Genomic DNA, 18966 nt, shown 5'->3' on the forward strand with positions numbered 1-18966 from the left:
CAGTTTATCTCCCACCAACCAAAGACACACACTAATGGTCATCACAGCAGGAGGAGGACAGTGCAGGTTTGCTATGGAACGAGGCTGAACAACAGGCCATCACACACTTGGGAAGAGGAGATGCTCAAAGTGCTGCTTCTGAATAAGACTGTTTAGCAAAGAGGATATGAAAACTATGAAGTAGAAGTAGGTGATTGTACCAATTTTTTCACCAACTACATGTTAGTCAACGATCACATATGGGTGTGATGGTCAGGTGTACACTTTTGGCCATATTGTGTACTGATCCCCTGAAGTGAATGAAGGTGAGATGACATTCATTTCTATTTCATTTTATTTGTATAGCACATTTAGCAATAGCCATTCCAAAACCAACAAACCTCTAATATCAGTTTTGCAATTGAGCAAGACTCTTACCTCAAATCCTTGTAGAATCCAGTTGCTTTTGATAAAAGTATCAGTTTTATGAATAAAACATACGATGAAACGATCTTCATTTACCAGCACAGAAAGGTTTAGATGAAGCAGGAAGATAATATATGAAGTTGGGAATCGGGCTCAATCAGACAACCCAATTAGGTAAGAGTTAATCCCAAGGATTAGGATGTTTTTATTTTCATTATTCTAAGTACTAATAAAGAACCTGAATTAGTTTATTAAAATTGGCGCAGCAGATTATAATAGACCAAATGTTTCCAGTTAAATACTGTAGTATTTAAGTATTATACATTATTGGAATTATTACTGCATTTTCTAATCAGTGCGAACATTTTTTTTTTTACTTTTTACTTCAAACCAAGTTAGTTTGGATAAAATATGTGTAATAAAAAATAGGTGAAATATGGCCTGCCATTTGGGATTTAAGCTTGGTTGGATGGTTGAGTATTCAGACAACAAGGCATCAGTTTAGTTCAGATTTTTGTATAAGTTAAGAACAAAAGCTACTTAGAGATTCCTTAACTCCATTAAATGCTGTTTTAGAATAATTTGGAATTAGCATCAGCTTTCAAGACAGTCACATTTAAGCTGAGGTCTGTGAACAGCACTTGTAAGCAAGTAACTTAACCCCGATTCAGGATCCTATGGCTGCTTTTAGCTAATGCTGCCTTGGACCAATGCATCAGCTAAAATCTAAGTATATGCATTTTTGGTTCTGTTCCTGCTCATCAAAATCCACTTTCTTGCTATTGTGCTTGGTATACTGTATGTAGCCTCTGCAAAAATAAATAATGTGGGATATTGAGGGTCAAAAGGACAGCTCCAATTCAGCAAGCTATTGCCATCAGAGACGGCAGGCCAATTAACACAGCAATTAATTAAGCCAACAGTTCTCTTAAATGTTACTGTTATAGGTCATGGAGTGAAAACTAGTTTTATTCAGAATGCCCTCTAGTTACACTTGGGCATTGAAAAAACCTTTGATATACAAGTTTGTTAAGCTTCAGTTCATTGAACAGCAATGTCTGGGAGTGAGTGCTAGTCAGAGCTGCCTGAAATGAATGTGAATTGTTGTCAGGGGGAATCATCGCAATAAAAACCATTTCTCCTGGCGACATCATAGTCAGTGAACCACGAAGAGTTGCGGAGTAAAAGCTCAAACCTGTTTTACAGCCATTATCAGATGAATCAGAAATGTTATGCAAAGGGAGAGCGTCTCTAAACATCACCGAAAGCAATCAATATGAGGACGCAAACAAACACAATGCTTTACAACCCCTTTAATTGATCTGTGGTTTATCAAACACAATACTTTAAAACATAACGTAGGAAAACATCTCCTTTGAAAACATTCTCAGATGGTTCAGAATATTTTTCATTATAAAATAAATACAAATCTCAGATTAAAATACTGAAAAGGTACCGCAAGTAGAAAGATAAATCAATAAAAACACACATGAGCTCGTAAAGGGGCATGTGGGGACTTTAAGACAAACTCCATATGTTTTTAAACACTAATTTGTTGATTAGTGTCACAGAGGCTTCTTGGTTGCTCCTTGTTTCCTACATTGCTGGTTTTCTTGAATGATTTTGCTCATTTTTTTGTATTAATGCTTGCTTTGTTTTGCTATTTCTACACTATTGGGTTCTAGCAGCGGTTTTCAGATTTCCCATTGGTTGTTTCACAATTAAGCTTGTTTCCCATTTCTATTTTCCTGCTTCTGTGTTTACCTCTTTTTATCTTGTTCCTACGTTCTTAGTTTCCTAAATGCTTCTAGTTCCTAGTCTTGGTATATGTAGTTGTATTGGTTTTGCTTGTTTAAATTAGCACACACAAAGTACACATATTTTTCTTTTTATTTTAAGTACTTTCTTGAAAGGTCTCAACCAGTCTGGGTAATTTTTAAGCCGAAACAAAAAAAGAAAAAGAAAAGAAAAACAAAACAAAACAAAAACGAACAAACAAACAAACAAAGATCTACTGAGCAATGTGACAAATATTGATAAATCCATAAACAGATGATTTGGTACATTTGAATAATCTTGATTCTCCCCATTTCCCCATTTAGTTTAAGTGGTGTAGTAAACTGAGAGGGATAGAGGAACGTAATTCACGCATGCTTATGAGAATATTAGTCCACATGTAACTGGACAGTTCTCAGCAATTTCTGCTGGTGTTTGAGTAGTTATGTCAGACTTCTATCTTGTCTTTTTTATCCACACTTTGTAATGGCTGTCAATGGTTTTCTATAGTAAACATTTGTAATAGTTCTCACAAAAGTCCAAGGTGGCGAAAAAATGAAAAAGGCAAGTGATGTCTAAGTGAGGAAATAAGTTTGTCCCTCAAGAACGCAGACAGTTATTTACTGTAGTAAAAACACTGATCAAGTTTCACTGTTGCCCTAATTTATCCAATTTATCCTAATTTATTTCTTTACATTTTAAATTTCCCTATGTTCTCCTCATTCCCATAATTTTAAGGGTGCTTCTCAATATGTAATTGACGCCTCATACTGTAACTTCAAAAACCTAGATTCTTCAGCCTCTGGCCTACAAACTGCCAACAGATTGAGAAGGCCATCCTAAACTCCTTTTCTATACCAAGTTGCTGACTACAGCTCCTTCTGGGACGTTTATAGGACCCAACTAAGAAATATAATGACTCCAGTAGGTCCATGCTTTGCCCTGGAGTCTACCACCTAATGTGACAGCCCTCATTCCGCTCTAGCCGGAGCTGACCGACGACATGATTGACTACTTTTACAGCTTGTCAAGAACCTCTTTTCCACCAGTTGAAGCAACATTCTTTTAACCACTCCCACATCTTGTGACCACAGGTTAGAATAGAGACATAGACTGTGTAGTGGTAAAGTTTTAAACAAAGAGTTTAATCCTCACAGGATTTAGATCTTCTTTCCTCACAACAAACCAGTGGAGTAACTGTTACACTGCTGCTTCTTATCTGATCCTTTGAATCTCAAATGTTTTATTTTCATAACTTATGAATAAGATCCTAAGACCTCCAACAGGGATATAGTCTATCCCCTCACCTGAAAGAAGCATCCCAGTCTTTCTGGAGACAACCACAGGCTCAGACATACCTCTAGCCTCACACGACAGACACATCCTGTCCATGAAAACCACACATAAGAGACAAGTCAGCCCCTTTGTACGGTCAACCACATTAAACAGTTTCAACTTAATGCTTTGCACAAACACCGGATTGCATGAAGTAGTGATCCTGATACTTTTACTTCTGCAGTACCTCCTGTCTCACCTCCTACAATCATATACCATCTCCAAATCCACAACACCAATGTAGACTGTATTTGCACACTTACCTAACCCCTCACAGAGTTTCACACAAATAAAGAGCTGGTATGACCTGGTGTAATCATCGATATCTCACCTAAAATCTGGGTTAAACTATCTGACCGACTCCTTTCCAGAACCCTGATATGGACTTTTGGTGGGAGGCTGAGGAGCATAATTCTAAAGTGGATTACATCATCTGCCCCCCCCCCCCCCCTTATTAAAATAAGAACCACCAGCCCTGGTAGCCATTCCAAGGGCAATGCCATAGATCTTGATACAAAATTGAAAGAGCATGTTAACCACACAACCCCAACCTTGTCCAATGACTTCAATATTTCTGGCCAAATCCCATCCATGTCTTGCAGCCTTGACACTATGCCTCTTTGAAACCACTCAAAGCGGTCCATCTATAATTCCTCAAAGTGCTCCACCCATTGATCAACATTATCCCCAGCAGAGGTCAGCACTTACATTCACTTGCTAGCAGAGCTGGTGAATGGTATTTTCTCCTCTTCATTCTCCTTCGTTTTTTGCCAACATAAATCTTTTTATTGGCCTCTTCATATTCCATGACCCATGAGTCTGTAACTGCCTATACAGCAGTCCTTCTCTCTATAATTCTTAATGATATTAAGGGGCCACAGTTGCCTCTATGATTGAGAACTTAAATATGGTCCATTGTGAATTAATGTCTCCAACCTCAATCAGTACAAGAGAGAAGTCAATTTGGACATAACAATTTGTCTCTCATTGAAGGTCCCAAGCAACCCAGAAGGTTCTCCATAAATCTGGCTGGGACCTTGCATTATGAATCCAACTTGTCAAGTTGACAGCTCTGTCCTTCTCTTTACCTGAGTGATTAAAGCATATGGCCTCAGGTCTTATGACAGAACCACAAAATCCAAGGAGCTCTAGTAGCAAGTACACTTTAGAGCAACCTTGTGTTTAAATAATCTATTTGGTATTGAAGACCAGTGTCTTGCACAAGTCAACTCTAAATATCTCCATTGTTCCTGGCATAAGCACCAGAGTTCTCCTGTATGAGGGAGGTACAGTACAATATTTAGATCCTGCATCATTGTCTCCAAGAAGGCTGATTTCTTTGAACTATGAACGATCAATTCATTAAATTCATGCAAAGGCGATGAGTATGAGGAGAAAGGTGCTTATGTGGAAGCCATGAGTGGCATAAGCATGTGCTGGACATTTACCATTTTCACAAAACCACCTACACTGGAAAAAAAAAATGTTGTCGGAGAAAGCATTATCCATAGTTTATACAAAACAAATCTAGGTTTCTCATTAAGAAAATGATTTCATTGTTTAAATTGAATTTAAACACATACAGTGTTTACAACTGATCTACTAGTTAGAAATACTTAGAGTGAATGTGATCAAGTTACATTTTAAAATCTCAGGAGGATGTCGGTGCTGACACGATGAAGTGAATATAGTGTTGAATTATCATAATTAACTCCTGTGTGGCACAGTAGCACGGTGAATGATGAATACTACTGCCTCACAATGCTAGTGTCCTTGGTGTTATCCTGAGCAGGGTTTTAAAAATACATGCTCACGTTACGGTGGATGTATACGAAAACGATCGCTGTTAACGTCTTTAGTTTATGTCAAACCAGTGTACACATTTCAATGAAGTAACTTTTTTTTCAGTGTAGGTTCGAACAAATAATAAGAACAACAACAAAAAAAAAACACTAATTGAGTAGTATAAATAATAAAACAATAGACACCAGGTCAATAAATTGGCTTGATTTTACATTCTGAGTGAGTATAAATCATGCTGGACAAGTAATCAATAATTGATGGTGATTTATAGTGAAGTATATTTGACCTAACGTGACAATGTTTGGTATCCATTTCTTTGTATGTTGTCGTTTTTTCCTTGCAACCTTAGCTCAGGATTTCTGAGGAAGGAAGGAAGGAAGAAAACCAAAATAAGGAAGCGCAATTAAAGAAATAAGAAGCACCCTAATATGTATCCTTGTTCTGCTTTTCTATCTCCCTAATTTACCGTGTTCCTCTAGTTATTTAGTGATCAGTGATCTAACAGGCAATAGAGATTAAAAGACAAGATTAAAAATGACTTAAATCCACCCTGGGACAATTAAATAACAATAAAAATATAAAGCGAGGCAGAGTTGTGGGTTTGTAAATAGTGCTCAGTTGTTGCCGAGTCCAAATAGCCTGCAGTCAAACACAGGGACATTCTGCCTTCATCCATATCAGTCATTCAGGAGGCTGTACTAAGTCTCAACACAAGCACATGTCCTTGGTCTGTCTTTGTGTCTCATTATCCCTCCTGTATCGCTCAGCAGACTCTGTATACTGTAGGTTGTTGTTGCAGTAATCTGTAACGTTTGCCTCAGGTTGGTTGGGATATTTTACATCATGGTTTTCTTCTCCATCTTATCTCGCTGAGTAAAAAACACACACAAACCTACACACACCAGTGTCCTCCAGTGTGCATCCATTCTTCTCAATCGTTTACTCGTCTCTCCTGATACAGAGAGTCCCAAAGTTTCTAATATTCCTGGTATGTAAATTTTGTCTTTTTCCAAGATATCCCATGTTTTTGTTTTTTTTTTTTTTTTAAAGATCTCTTTCAGTCTTCTTGTTTTTCTTTTAATTTGTTTCATTCCCTTGTTTCTTTTCACCCCTTTCTCTTTTTCCATCTTTGTCGATGATGTCTCTCTCTCCTTTGTCAATCTCTTTCTGTCTCTGTGTGTTTCTTCCCGTTCATCTTCCTCCTTCTTTACCTCACAATTGATCTCTTATCATGTGTTTAGACCGTTCTTTCCTTTCTCTGTCTTTGGCTCTATCTGTTTCCATCTCTTTGTGTATCATTCTGTCATTTTCTATCTCTCTCTGTCTTTTTTCTCTGTCTTTTTCCATATCTCTTGATATCTTTTTCTTTCAATACCATTGTATTTCCTTTTTGTATCTTTTTTCTTCTTCAATCTCTATTTCTTCGTCTCTTGGCATCATCTCTGTATAACTCACACACATACACACACATGACAGCATGTATCTTTTTGTGGACTATGTCTTATTTTCTGTCCTTTATCATTAAGCTTTATACAGGAAAAAAATACTTTGGGATTATTCTCACCCTGTCTCTTTTGTCTCTAGCTGTCTCTGTCTGGTTCAGTCTCTTCATGTCTCTCTCTCTGTTTTTAAAGTCTCTTACTGTCTCTTTCAGTCTATTTCCCTCTATTTTCTGAGTTGAGCAGTTTGTCTGCCTTGGGGTAGGTGGGGTATTTCACCGTCTCGATTTTCTCCTTCACTTTGTAAGATGGATAGAGGCCAGTGCGCCCTAGTCTGCGATTCAGTCCTTTGGAGTAACCGTCCCAGTGGTTTCCAGCAACGCCAATAACATCTCCGGGCTCCAGGGCAACGTCCTCAGCAGTGCGTGGCCGATGTGCATAGATGGCTAACTGGTTGTGAGCATTTTGCCCGCCGAAATAGTAGATGTCATCCAGAGAGTAGAAGTAGGATGAAGCATCTGGATGTAACGTCTGCATGATCTCATAGGCCACACGGCACACCTGGTACACACAGCAAGACAGACTAATATCACTGTGTGTTTAAAAAGAATAGGCTTTTTGTTTTCATTAACCAGTTTCAGTTCATTATTATTCAGTTCTCAGCCTTACAGTGCTGTAGTCATAAACTGTGAATCAACTCAGCCACAGCCATCTCATCAGACATGACCTACAAAATAATACCTAATAAAATCTATTAAAAAAGTATAAAAGTATTATTAAGCTGCCAAACAATGCATTTATTTTGAAGAAACAGGAACATAGTAAATTTTATTATAATAAACTGAACTATTAGAAAAGAATACAGTGAAATTATTTCTTTGTAAAAACTTCCCAACTTTGGAAGATACAGTAGGGACAGAACGCAGGGTCAGCCATGACACAGCACCCCGGAGCAGAGAATGTTAAGGGCCTTGCTCAAGGGCCCAACAGGCTTTATGCATCCAATCCTCTGATCAACAACCCGACCATGTGAGCCATCACCGTCTAGCTAATTAAATTAATAAGTGAAAATATAAGTTGACTTGTACATCTATATTAATTTTATTTCTTTGTGCGCTAATATAAACTTACTGTTCACTTTATTGGGAACTTTTCACTTGTATATATTTATGCAGCTACCTAATCAGCCAGTGTGGCAGCAGCACATGTATATACAGGTCAAGAGCTTCAGTTCACATCAAACACAAAACAAAAAAGTATGATCTCTATGATTTTGAGTGTTGCATGGATATTGGTACCAGATGGGCTGGTTTGAGTATTTCAGAAATTGCTGATCTCCTGGAATTTTCACACAAAATGAGATAACACACGATGGTGCAAAAAAACACAAAAAAGCACAGCCTTGCAGTTCTGGGTGTGGAAAAGTCTTGTTTATGAGAGAGGTTATGATGAAAATGGTCAGATTGGTTAGAGCTGCCAGGAAGGATGTAATAACTCAGATGATCAGTTGAAGACTTTGACAGGAAGAAATGAGTGTTGTGTCTGTGGTGATCTCTGAGATTGTGCTGACCTATTAGTTCCTCAGGAGCTCTTCGATGCACTGTTATAAACTGTTGTAGAAAGGACATTATTTACATTTACATTATTTTCTGTCCAGTGTCACCCAAATGAGGATGGGTTTCCTTCTGAGTCTGGTTCCTCTCAAGGTTTCTTCCTCATATCATCTCAGAGTTTTTCCTCACCGCTGTCGGCTCTGGCTTGCTCATTAGGGATGGAGATACATATATTCATTCATTCATCTTCTACCGCTTATCCGAACTTCTCGGAACTTCCTTGAACATTGGGCATCAAGGCAGGATACACCCTGGACGGAGTGCCAACCCATCAAGGGCACACACACTCTCATTCACTCACACACTATGGACAATTTTCCAGAGATGCCAATCAACCTACCGTGCATGTCTTTGGACTGGGGGAGGAAACCGGAGTACCAGGAGGAAACCCCCGAGGCACGGGGAGAACATGCAAACTCCACACACACAAGGCGGAGGCGGGAATCGAACCCCGACCCTGGAGGTGTGAGGCAAATGTGCTAACCACTAAACCACCGTGCCCCCGGGATACATATATAGTATTTAAAATTTAAATGAATATTTTGAAATTCATTTTAAGCTTTAATTGTATGTATTCATTTATTTATTTTCTTCTTATTTTTTCTTCTTTTTCTGCTGATTATTTGAGTTACTGTTCTTCTCTGATCTCGCTTTTAAACTCTAGAAACTGTTGTGTGTGAAAATCCCATTAGATTAGCAGATACTAAAATCATCAAATAAGTCCATCTGGCTTCGACAACCATCTGAGTCTGATGTTTGTTGTGAACATAACCTGAAGCTCGTGTCCTGTATCTGCATGAATCTATGCACTGGGGTTTTGTGCCACTGACAATGACTGGCTGATTAAAAGAGCACAGTAAAAAGCAGGTGTCCTATTAAAGTGGCCTGTGTGTACTGTATGTCTGAGAAAGGTTAGAAATTGTATTACTGCCAACCACTAAAAGGTGTTACAGATATTATGGCTTCACTTTTTAACTGATAACTTAATAACTTAATAAATAGAGATGAGACACATAGGGTGGAGTCTAGAAACACACGCCGCCATAAGTGTGTCTCAGTACCTCAGTACGAAGCAGCTAGGAAGGGTGAGATGTGTGTGTGTGTGTGTGTGTGTGTGTGTGTGTGTGTGTGTGTGTGTGTGTGTGTGTGTGTGTGTGTATACCTGTGAGGAGAATGTACAGACTAGGAAGTCAGTCTGGGACAAGAAATGGATGTCCAGGATGACTCCCTTGAGAGAGTTCTCTGTGTAGCGGTTATGCAGTCCAGCCGACCACGAGATGGAATTATCACTGATGAACTCATAATCAGGGTATCTGAGACACACACACCACACACACATTTGTCTGACAGTCCTTGGCTTGAAAAGAAAGCATTTAGTCTTGCAAAGCTTTAAAGGTGAAAAGGCAAAACAATAACAACAACCTCAACATCAACAATACGCACACAATTGTCCTTACGGGATCAGAAAAACGTCCCCACAAGGGACAGTTAAAACTGTCTGATATTCCTATCTTTGAGGAAATATTTGGTACCCACTAAGATAAAAAAAAAAGAATCATGATTTCCCCACCCCCACCCCCCACCCCCTTTACACACACTTTATACAGATGCCTCACTTGTTCTTGGCCTCCTGTAACAGTGAAGGGTCATCAGTTGCCAGGTACACTCTCTTTTTATCCAGCTGCATGCGCTGGGCCATGAGTTGGAACTGCTCCTCCACATGCAGCATGTACTCCTCTATGGGGTGAAACGCAGCTTCCGTGCCCACTTTATCTGTGCGCCTCACATGCACACTGCAAACACATGGAGAGAAAATTAATAATAAAATCCAGAAATAAAAAAATGCATTTGAAAATTTCAAGATTTTCCTACTGCCACAAACCTAGTTTTCTTTTTCTTCACATTTTTGTTCAGAGCACTGTGTGTTGCAGTAGGTGAGAAGTGAACGCTGATGAATAATCACTTTTCACTACTAACAACTTTCAGATTCTCAGAAGTAGATTTTTTGAAATGTGAAATTTGTTTATGTTTCCTCTCTGCACACTGCGGCCTAAAACGGCGTGTTTACGTTCGACTTTTTTTTTAAAAACGTTAATGTTAAGATTTGAATGTATGAATGTATAAATATCTCATACTGTAGACACACTGTGTCCTTAGTCTTATACCATACGTTTATACAGTACGTAACATCTGTCTTGAGATATGGAACAAGAACATTTTGATGTTTTTGCCAGCAAAACTTTGGATTGTCTACATTTACAAGTCAACAAGATCAACCCTTTTAATATTATTCAAATTTCGATTTCAGAAAATTCTGAGACATTTACAAAGTTCATTTCTGAACATGAATATAATTATATTATTCTATATGATTAAAGTACAATGATTTAATGTATTTTCTGTACAAATGTAATGTATTTTCCAAAATACCAGAACTTTACAAAGATATTGTTATTGTTGACAAATCATGTAAGTAACAATGATGTCGGTCCTTACAATTTGTTCTCAAATTATTTTACAAATGAATGGCAATAACAAAACAGTCTTAAATAAATAAAATAAAAAAAAAACATTTGTCTTATTAAAAGCTACTCTTACTCTGTGTTAACATGTTTGAGATTTTTTCCAATTTTGTGAAGAATGAATCAAATGATTATGGATGTAGTAAACTTTGCAGAATATTTTAAAAACTTTGAAGAATCTTTACATGCTTTGGCTTTAAATACAGTACACAGTAATGTGCACTGCTAAATCCTGCCATTTATTTTGATTTAAACATTTTCAGCCTAGATAAAGTTCCATCTGCAGACATCAAACTCAATAAAATATAATTAGAACATAAACTCTCATAATAGAGTTTCTATTTTATTAAGGTCAATAGCATGATTTAGATAATTTACATTATCCTCAACGTAAATCTCAGTTATACCGTTTATTCTTATTTGTGCTCGGATCAACATAAAAAGTTTGTTTTGCAGTCATGAAAATGAAAAAGCTCTGCAAGTAAAAATTGCGATTAAAAGACCACAGTAAAAAGCAGGTGTTCCTATTAAAGTGGCCTGTGTGTGTATGTCTGAGTAAAGATTAGAAATTGTATTGCTGCCAACCACTAGAGGGCGTTACAGATATCATGGCTTCACTTTATAACAGCAGTTCTTAATTAATACCATTTTTCCTAGGGAACAATGGGCTCAGGTCAGGAAAATGTAACCTGCATACAGATAGGAGGAAACTGGAGACCCTGGAGGAAACCCATCCATACACAGAGAAATCATGCCACATTCTACAGTCTGTGACTAATATGGTAGTCAAAATGAGCACATACAGAACATTTCCGAGGGACATATTGCCATAGTCCAATAATACTGTGTTAAGTCATATTAACACACCCATTATACTCTCATGAAGAGTGTGTTAATGAATAAAGAAATGAGATGAGACACATAGGGTGGAGTCTAGAAACACACTGCGTCATAAGATCTATCAGAAGTGTGACTTAGCACCTCAGTGTGTGTGTGTGTGTGTGTGTGTGTGTGTGTGTGTGTGTGTGTGTGTGTGTGTGTGTGTGTGTGTGTGTGTGTGTGTGTGTGTGTGTTTATGTACAGACTAGAAGTAAATTTTTTCAGCTGATTCATAGATTAATGTGTGAAAGGGACTAATTTGGCTGTTTGGTACTACAGAGAGAGAGAGAGAGAGAGAGAGAGAGAGAGAGAGAGAGAGAGAGAGAGAGAGAGAGAGAGATCAGAAAGCTTGTCAGAAAGCTTCATTTTTTCGATCCATTGTTTGGTAGCTTCTCCTACTTATTCTCACAGTCTGAAATGACAAAGCTCCAGGATTCTTCAGCTACTCTCTCTCTCTCTCACCCTCTCTCTCACAAGCTTCCTTTCATCTTTCTGTCATGTATTACTCTCTCCCTCTCTCTTCATGTCTATGTCGTGATGCTTAGCATTCAGCCGATCGATACTCCCTCGTCTCACCCACTGCTAACAAACACATTTGGCCTTTTTATTTGTTTTTGCAGAGCTCAGCACAAATCTTCTTCACTTTGTGGTTCATTTGTAATATAAAATCGTAGCTATATTGTACACATTGAGTCTCAACTCTTACCCAAGTGAAGAGGAAATATGGTCAGCTAGGACAGATTTTAGATCATGTTTAGACAGAACATTCTGTCAGACTAAACATGCCACTTTGAGGTGAACCTCCGACGTTTTAAACTTGGAGTTTGCACATTGCAAAATGAGTATGTAAGCTAAATTAGCATAGCGGCAATAGTGCAAACCTGCACGAGCATCGTGGATCACCAGGGAACCAGGTAAAGACTTTCCAACATAAACAAAAAGAAATATCAAATGATAATGCAATATTAATTAACATACTACATACGCTACTGTTTATATCAACCTTACAAATATCTTCTAGTTGATTTTAATACAAATATCAGGATCAGCGACTTCAAGGTTTCTTTAGTCAGGTTCTGGTAAGATAGAGAGTCACTGTTGTACCCTAGGACAAGATGCTTAACCAATTTAAATCCCTTCTCATGCTTGGGCTTGTTTTGATGGGATATGGGTGCTGTAATGGGATAACACATTAAAAAAATCACTTTTGAAATTCTTATTTACAAACCACTGCAAATCAGCCATTTTGAATATTTTTATTCTACAAGTTTTTTTTAAAAGAGTTCAAATGGGATAAGATGAATCAATTAATGAACGCTCTTCGTGAAAATGTCTATCGGCTGCTCTCTCGTCTACAGAACTCTTTATTATTCTGACTATTATTTTGTGTGGTAATAGATTTTCCTACTGGGTGTTAAATAGGGCAATTCTCCATACTTCTAATCTAATCATACATCTAATCTGCCAAGAACAAACCTATATCTATATTCATTTTCCATCAATAAACACTCATTAAATCAATCCCGAAGGTTGTCATGACTGAAATGGATTTGATGCAGTGATGCAGTCATTTTGGCCTACTGATCACTTCAGATCCCCGCACCGACTAACTGCCACTGTTCGGCCCTTCGTCCTCTTCCCATCAAGCAGAAGAGAATAACCGACCCACCCAGTGGTTTGTCTACTGTATTTCTGACCAATTATCAAATAATTACCAAATTATCCTGTATGCATTCAGCCTTACACCAATATTCGTCCCACAGCCAATATTTGTTTTGTTTCTTGTTTTTTGGCTTGGTTTCATTACGTGCAGTGAGAATACAAACCAAACTAAACCAGTAAACCTATCCAATTTTATTCTGAATGGCACTCAGCAGCCAGAATAACAGCGGTGAAAACAGCCTTAGCTACAGTATTGTTTGAAAGAAATGCAGACAGACAGCTCTGTGTTGATTTTCTGACTCGATCAGTTTTAGGATCCTTACCAGTTTATAGAAAGTGGTGTTAAGTAGCAATCATAATAAAGGGTGTCATAGACTTATGCAGGGATCACAGTGTTGGAGACATCAAGGATACACCTGGAATATACCAGAATTTTGAAACTTTTCCAAATAGCCCTTGACCCCTAACTCTGTACATTTAGTAGAAGTGAAAGAATCATAAAAAATAGAACAGCACATCACTCTTTGAGCTCCATAAAGCATATTTCTGTCCGGCTCTCGGCACAGCAGTTGGAGCCTGAATGGTGCCTGAAAGCCCTTAATGGCCAACACTCATCTTTTCACTCAAGTCCCCAGTGGAGCAGGAGAGAGAGAGAGAGAGAGAGAGAGAGAGAGAGAGAGAGAGAGAGAGAGAGAGAGAGAGAGAGAGAGAGAGAGAGAGGCATTGAGTGCGAGAGAAGAGAAGGTAGAAGAAATGGATCAGTGATGATGACTGAAGCAGGGGTTGAAAACTTGTATAGAGAATAATAGAGATAAAAGAGTGAAGAAGAAAATGGTGAGAGGTTAAAAATCAAAGCAAGGAAGCAAAATTGTAGCAGTTTGAGGTGGGAGAAAAATAAAGAGATCAAAACGTAAATTTTCACTTCGGTACTTAAGGGATGGAATAAAGTGAAAAAGTTAATTAGAAATGCAAACTCCAGTGCAAATCTAGTAAGCTTCCAATTGTACTGTCACCGTGAAGAGTTATTCATGTACAGTGCTTTAGGTCAGAAACACAAGTCAGTGGGAAAGAATAAGACAAAAATACACACGCTGATTTCACTAATGGGATTAATGTACTCTTGACCACATTTTGCTGCTCTTCCATTTGTACATATCCTAAAGTACAGAGAGAAATATTATGTCTGGAGATCGAGTATCTTATAATCTTGTTCCAGACCCCCACTATATAAATCGAATTACTTCTCAGCGCTGTGTATTCTCCCTACTAGAGACCTTGAGCTGCACAAGGACTTCTGCTGAGTGCAAAAAATGACTTCAGAGTTATATAGAGTGCTGTCTGATTGGCGGATCCCATCACTTATATGTCAGCAGGCTATAACTTTCTGTGCAACTAATTTAAATGAGCCCTGGAAGAAACGTTTGTCCCTTTGAAAGAGTTCTTAATGTTCTATACAGAATCCTGCAAAATGATGACTTCCTTTCATAAACTGTTAACATTAAGACCCCTTCTGAATAAATAAACACACAGACAAATAGGGTAAACCATGTAAGTTAATATGGGGTTGGTTCCCAATTGGGATAAAATAACCTCCACTCTTCTGAGAAGGCTTTCCCGTGGATTTTGGATTTGTGGTATTGGGGATTGTGAATTGTGGGCCATAATAGCAGCAGAATTTGGGAAGTGATATCTGGCAAGAATGAAGTAACCTGGAATGAAGAAGGCATTCATTTCAAAGAGGTTCAGTTGGGTGAAGGTCAGGACGTTCTTCAACTCCAAACTTGGCATGTGTTTATGGATGCTATTTTGTGCACAGGGGCACTGTTTATCACAAGGTATTGTTACAGAATTATACGTACACTTTTACACAATTAAACAACAGATTTACTCAAAGTGTTAAGCAGCCGCTCCGCTCCGTTTCCAGTTTCTCCGAGGAGGGCGTCGCTTCACTTCTTCCGCGGGGGGTGCTGTAGGCCCGAGGCAGGGGCTCTTTCCTGCCCTTGCGCCCTTTTCCTCAGCTCGTCGAGGCGAGGGTTTGGCCGCGGTGCATCGGGGGATGCTGCTCGGCCCTACAGCTCAGCGGTGGACTTCAATCGGCCCTCTCTGGCTGTGCCGCTGTGTGCCCTGCACCCCCCACTTGCCTCGTTGTGTGCCTTGGCTCCCCTTGCCTACCTTGCTGTGGTCCTTGCTCCCCCCACTGGCCTCGACATCGTCCTTGCTTCCCTCACCTGCCAATCGCTGTGCCCCCCCCCCCCCCACCTTGTCGGGTTTTGGCGCTTCGGGAGCTGCGCCGATGGCAGCGTGGATTCATTAATATAGTTACGTGTAGTAATTAGTTTACATTAGTTCCCCGTGTGTTGTGGATATGTCTGTTTTCCTTATGTATTAAACCCCTTTCATTTGAAGCTATCCTGTGAACGGGTCTGTCTCAAATCCTTCCGTATCCGGGGTCTGACACCTTCAATCTTATGGTTTATTCTTTTCCCTAATTAAAAAAAAAAATACTGTTTATTTTTAATCTTGTATTTTTAATTGATTGAAATGCATCATGATATGAAATCTCATAGCAATATAGATTGATTCTTGTCCTTAGAATCTATCCCTGTTTTTGTTTTCCATCAATCTGTAACTTGGCAACAATGCAAGAAATGTTTTAGCTTTAATGTCTAACATAAAATCAGTGTAATGTTACAAGCAACAGGCACTGACCCAATGATGGGGTGTTTGAAACCCATTTTGATGCCGGCTTCCTGCATCTCTTTCTCCAGCCACGGCTGAGGACGCACCAGGTACTTGACGAACTGAGACACCCACCAGACGGAGGGGTCTCCGTGCAGTCTCTGAAGCCGTGGAGCTAAATCCTCAGGGATGGCCAGAGGCAGGTAAGGGGGTCGGGGGTGAAGACTGTCCACGATGGGTAACTCCACCACCTGTACATCCCGATCATGATCCTCCCCTGGGGGCAAGAAATGAGAGAGATGCTTGTGTGCAAAGATATATAACAGACGATGCACTAAAATGCATATATACTATAACCGTCTTTTTGGGCAACCTGAATCTCCTGAGAATAGCAGCTGTCTTAGACATTTCCTTATTTCAGTCTCCTTCTTGGGCTAGAAAATGCCATCGTTTAGTTCAGAGACTGAAATGAATTTCAAATTACAAATGTAAGTGGACTGCAGTTCTCATTACTATATGTGTTTGTTCACTGCCAGCAAAATTAATTAAATACAATTTCACTGCTTCTGTAACTCGCTTATATAGAAAACTGTTTCAAAACCATTTTTTTTAACAGAAGATCTTTTATATGATTTTCTCGCATGTCAATAAAATGTTAAAGTAAAATATGATGAATACAAATAATAAATACAAGCAAGTATTGTTTCTTTTTTTAAAAGGTGTCATTTAGTTGTTATCTTGCTTAAATAAAAATTCTTCAATAAACTGAACAAATGTCTGGTTTATACTTGAAATGCAATAACCTGTCTGTAATAACTGTGTAGTAACTGTGTAATAACTATTAATAACTGCTTAGAGTTCTATTATACTGATTGTGTTGTCTCTGAAGCCGTTGGCTCGGAGTCTAGGTTTGAAGATCCATCTGTTAAAAGACAAAGTCATTATAGCCTATTGGACATATTGAATATTGTCTTCTATGCACAGTAGTAAGACATTGTGTTTCTATTTCACCTTGTCTCTTGGGAACAAAGTGGGTAAATATAAAACCTATACTGTGACTGTAGAGAAAGGAAGCTCAATGCATCATCCTGCACTCATAAATGTACGATGCTGCTGATCCGTATGCTATTTAACTGCAGCGCTAATCTGCATATGCACACTCAGCTGAACAGAGCAGAGTTCAGTAATTATTTGATTTATAAGGAGGAATAGAGAGAGAGAGAGAGAGAGAGAGAGAGAGAGAGAGAGAGAGAGAGAGAGAGAGAGAGAGAGAGAGAGTTAAACACCCACATGCTCAAAGCATGCTGAGAGAAAGATGCTTTAGAAGTCAGTGAGTATTACATGGCAAGGTGACATTGTCTCTCATCATCATCATCATCATCATCATCATCATCATCATCTCTATCTATAGGTAGAATTTTCACAAATTTTTGCTTGCTCACTTTATTGAGCTGAATTTAAGCAAAATCATCTTTATTTAATTCAAAGACTCTACATCACAGTGCTCAGCCATACTTGAGATTATTGTGAAATATAATATTCAGCCATTTTGGTTAGCTTTACCTTGTGCATTCCAGTCTGCCACTGAAGTGACAAAACAGGAAAAATGTGCATTTCAGCTTCTATTATGTTTACAGTAAAACCCCATTCATGCTGACTCTTTTAATGTGGCTTCCATTTTAGTGTAACTGCAATCCTAGAATTCTTTAGTTCTTCAACCTACATTTACTTGAAATTGATTCAATAAGTTTATATTAAGTGCAATTTAATAAGGATGCAGCCCAGTCAGCTAGACGACTGTATTATCTATTAAAACTGGTTTTTTTTGTGGTTTTTAGTGTTTGACGGTTGCTAGTGGTCAGCTAAATGCCAAGGAATAATGACAGGTTTGCAAGCAAGCCAGAATACCTTGAAATAACTTACAGAAAACTGGCTCAATACCTCAGAGCTCAATGCTGTTTGTGGGGAATTTCACATGTTCTCCTTATAGGTTCCTCCCTTAAACATGTCAGTAAATGGACTGAGCATTCGAAATTTCAAATAATTGTTATTAGGCGTGTGTGTGTGTGTGTGTGTGTGTGTGTGTGTGTGTGTGTGTGTGTGTGTGTGTGTGTGTGTGTGTGTGTGTCTGTGAAATGCTATGCGATGCCCCCAGCATTCCTACCACTGACTCTGTATACACTGCGACACTGAATAGGGTGAAGCAGCTAATGAAGATAAATAAATCAAAAGCTTGACACTAAAATGGTAAATTACAGCTAAACTACCAACAAAGTATCAAAATGAGGTCAGTTTAATTTTAAAATCTCATTACTGAAGTATAGATTTTTTTAAAATATATATTTTTAAAAATTATTGAATGTTATGCATGCATTCATGATTAGCTTTGGTTTATTTATATAATAAGCCTCTGTGGGCTCTTCTACAGTCAACCAGTCATTCTGATTGTAATCAAATAGTTCTCTCTCTCTCTCTCTCTCTCTCTCTCTCTCTCTATATATATATATATATATATATATATATATATATATATATATATATATATATATATATATATATATATATACACACACTATAATTTCATATACAAAGTGGAAAGAGAGAGAAAAAGAGAGAAAGAAGACAAAGGGAGACACCTGAGATCAGAAGGATTCCTGCAAAAAAAAAAATGAAGGTACAAAGCTGCGCTTCCTTAAGCAATGTTTAAAACTAAATAAACAGTGCAGCAATTCTCCCAAAAGAAGTTCTTCTCTAAAACAAAGAGCTGGCTCTGGTATCTGGTGGTGGAAGAGAAGATGTGCTTGCCTGACACCTTCAAATGGACAGGCTCCTTTTTATTATGTTTATTTTAAT

At 38.3% G+C, this 18966-nt stretch overlaps 1 protein-coding gene across 4 annotated transcripts in view; it reads right to left on the minus strand.

Annotated features, from left to right (window-relative positions):
- Positions 1–1717: 1717 nt before the first annotated feature.
- fut8b (fucosyltransferase 8b (alpha (1,6) fucosyltransferase)) overlaps positions 1718–18966 on the minus strand; it is a 130815-nt gene continuing 113566 nt past the window's right edge. For all 4 annotated transcript variants that reach the window (XM_027166234.2, XM_027166235.2, XM_047801878.1 and 1 more), the window contains 4 exons: positions 16144–16390; positions 9988–10164; positions 9534–9684; positions 1718–7319 (listed from right to left, as the gene is read on the minus strand). In XM_027166234.2, the coding sequence (XP_027022035.1) occupies positions 6975–7319; positions 9534–9684; positions 9988–10164; positions 16144–16390 (920 nt within the window). In that variant the 3' untranslated portion in view covers positions 1718–6974. The remainder of the gene's footprint in view (positions 7320–9533; positions 9685–9987; positions 10165–16143; positions 16391–18966) is intronic.

Source organism: Tachysurus fulvidraco, chromosome 16, assembly GCF_022655615.1.
Source record: "Tachysurus fulvidraco isolate hzauxx_2018 chromosome 16, HZAU_PFXX_2.0, whole genome shotgun sequence".
Classification (NCBI taxonomy): domain Eukaryota; kingdom Metazoa; phylum Chordata; class Actinopteri; order Siluriformes; family Bagridae; genus Tachysurus; species Tachysurus fulvidraco.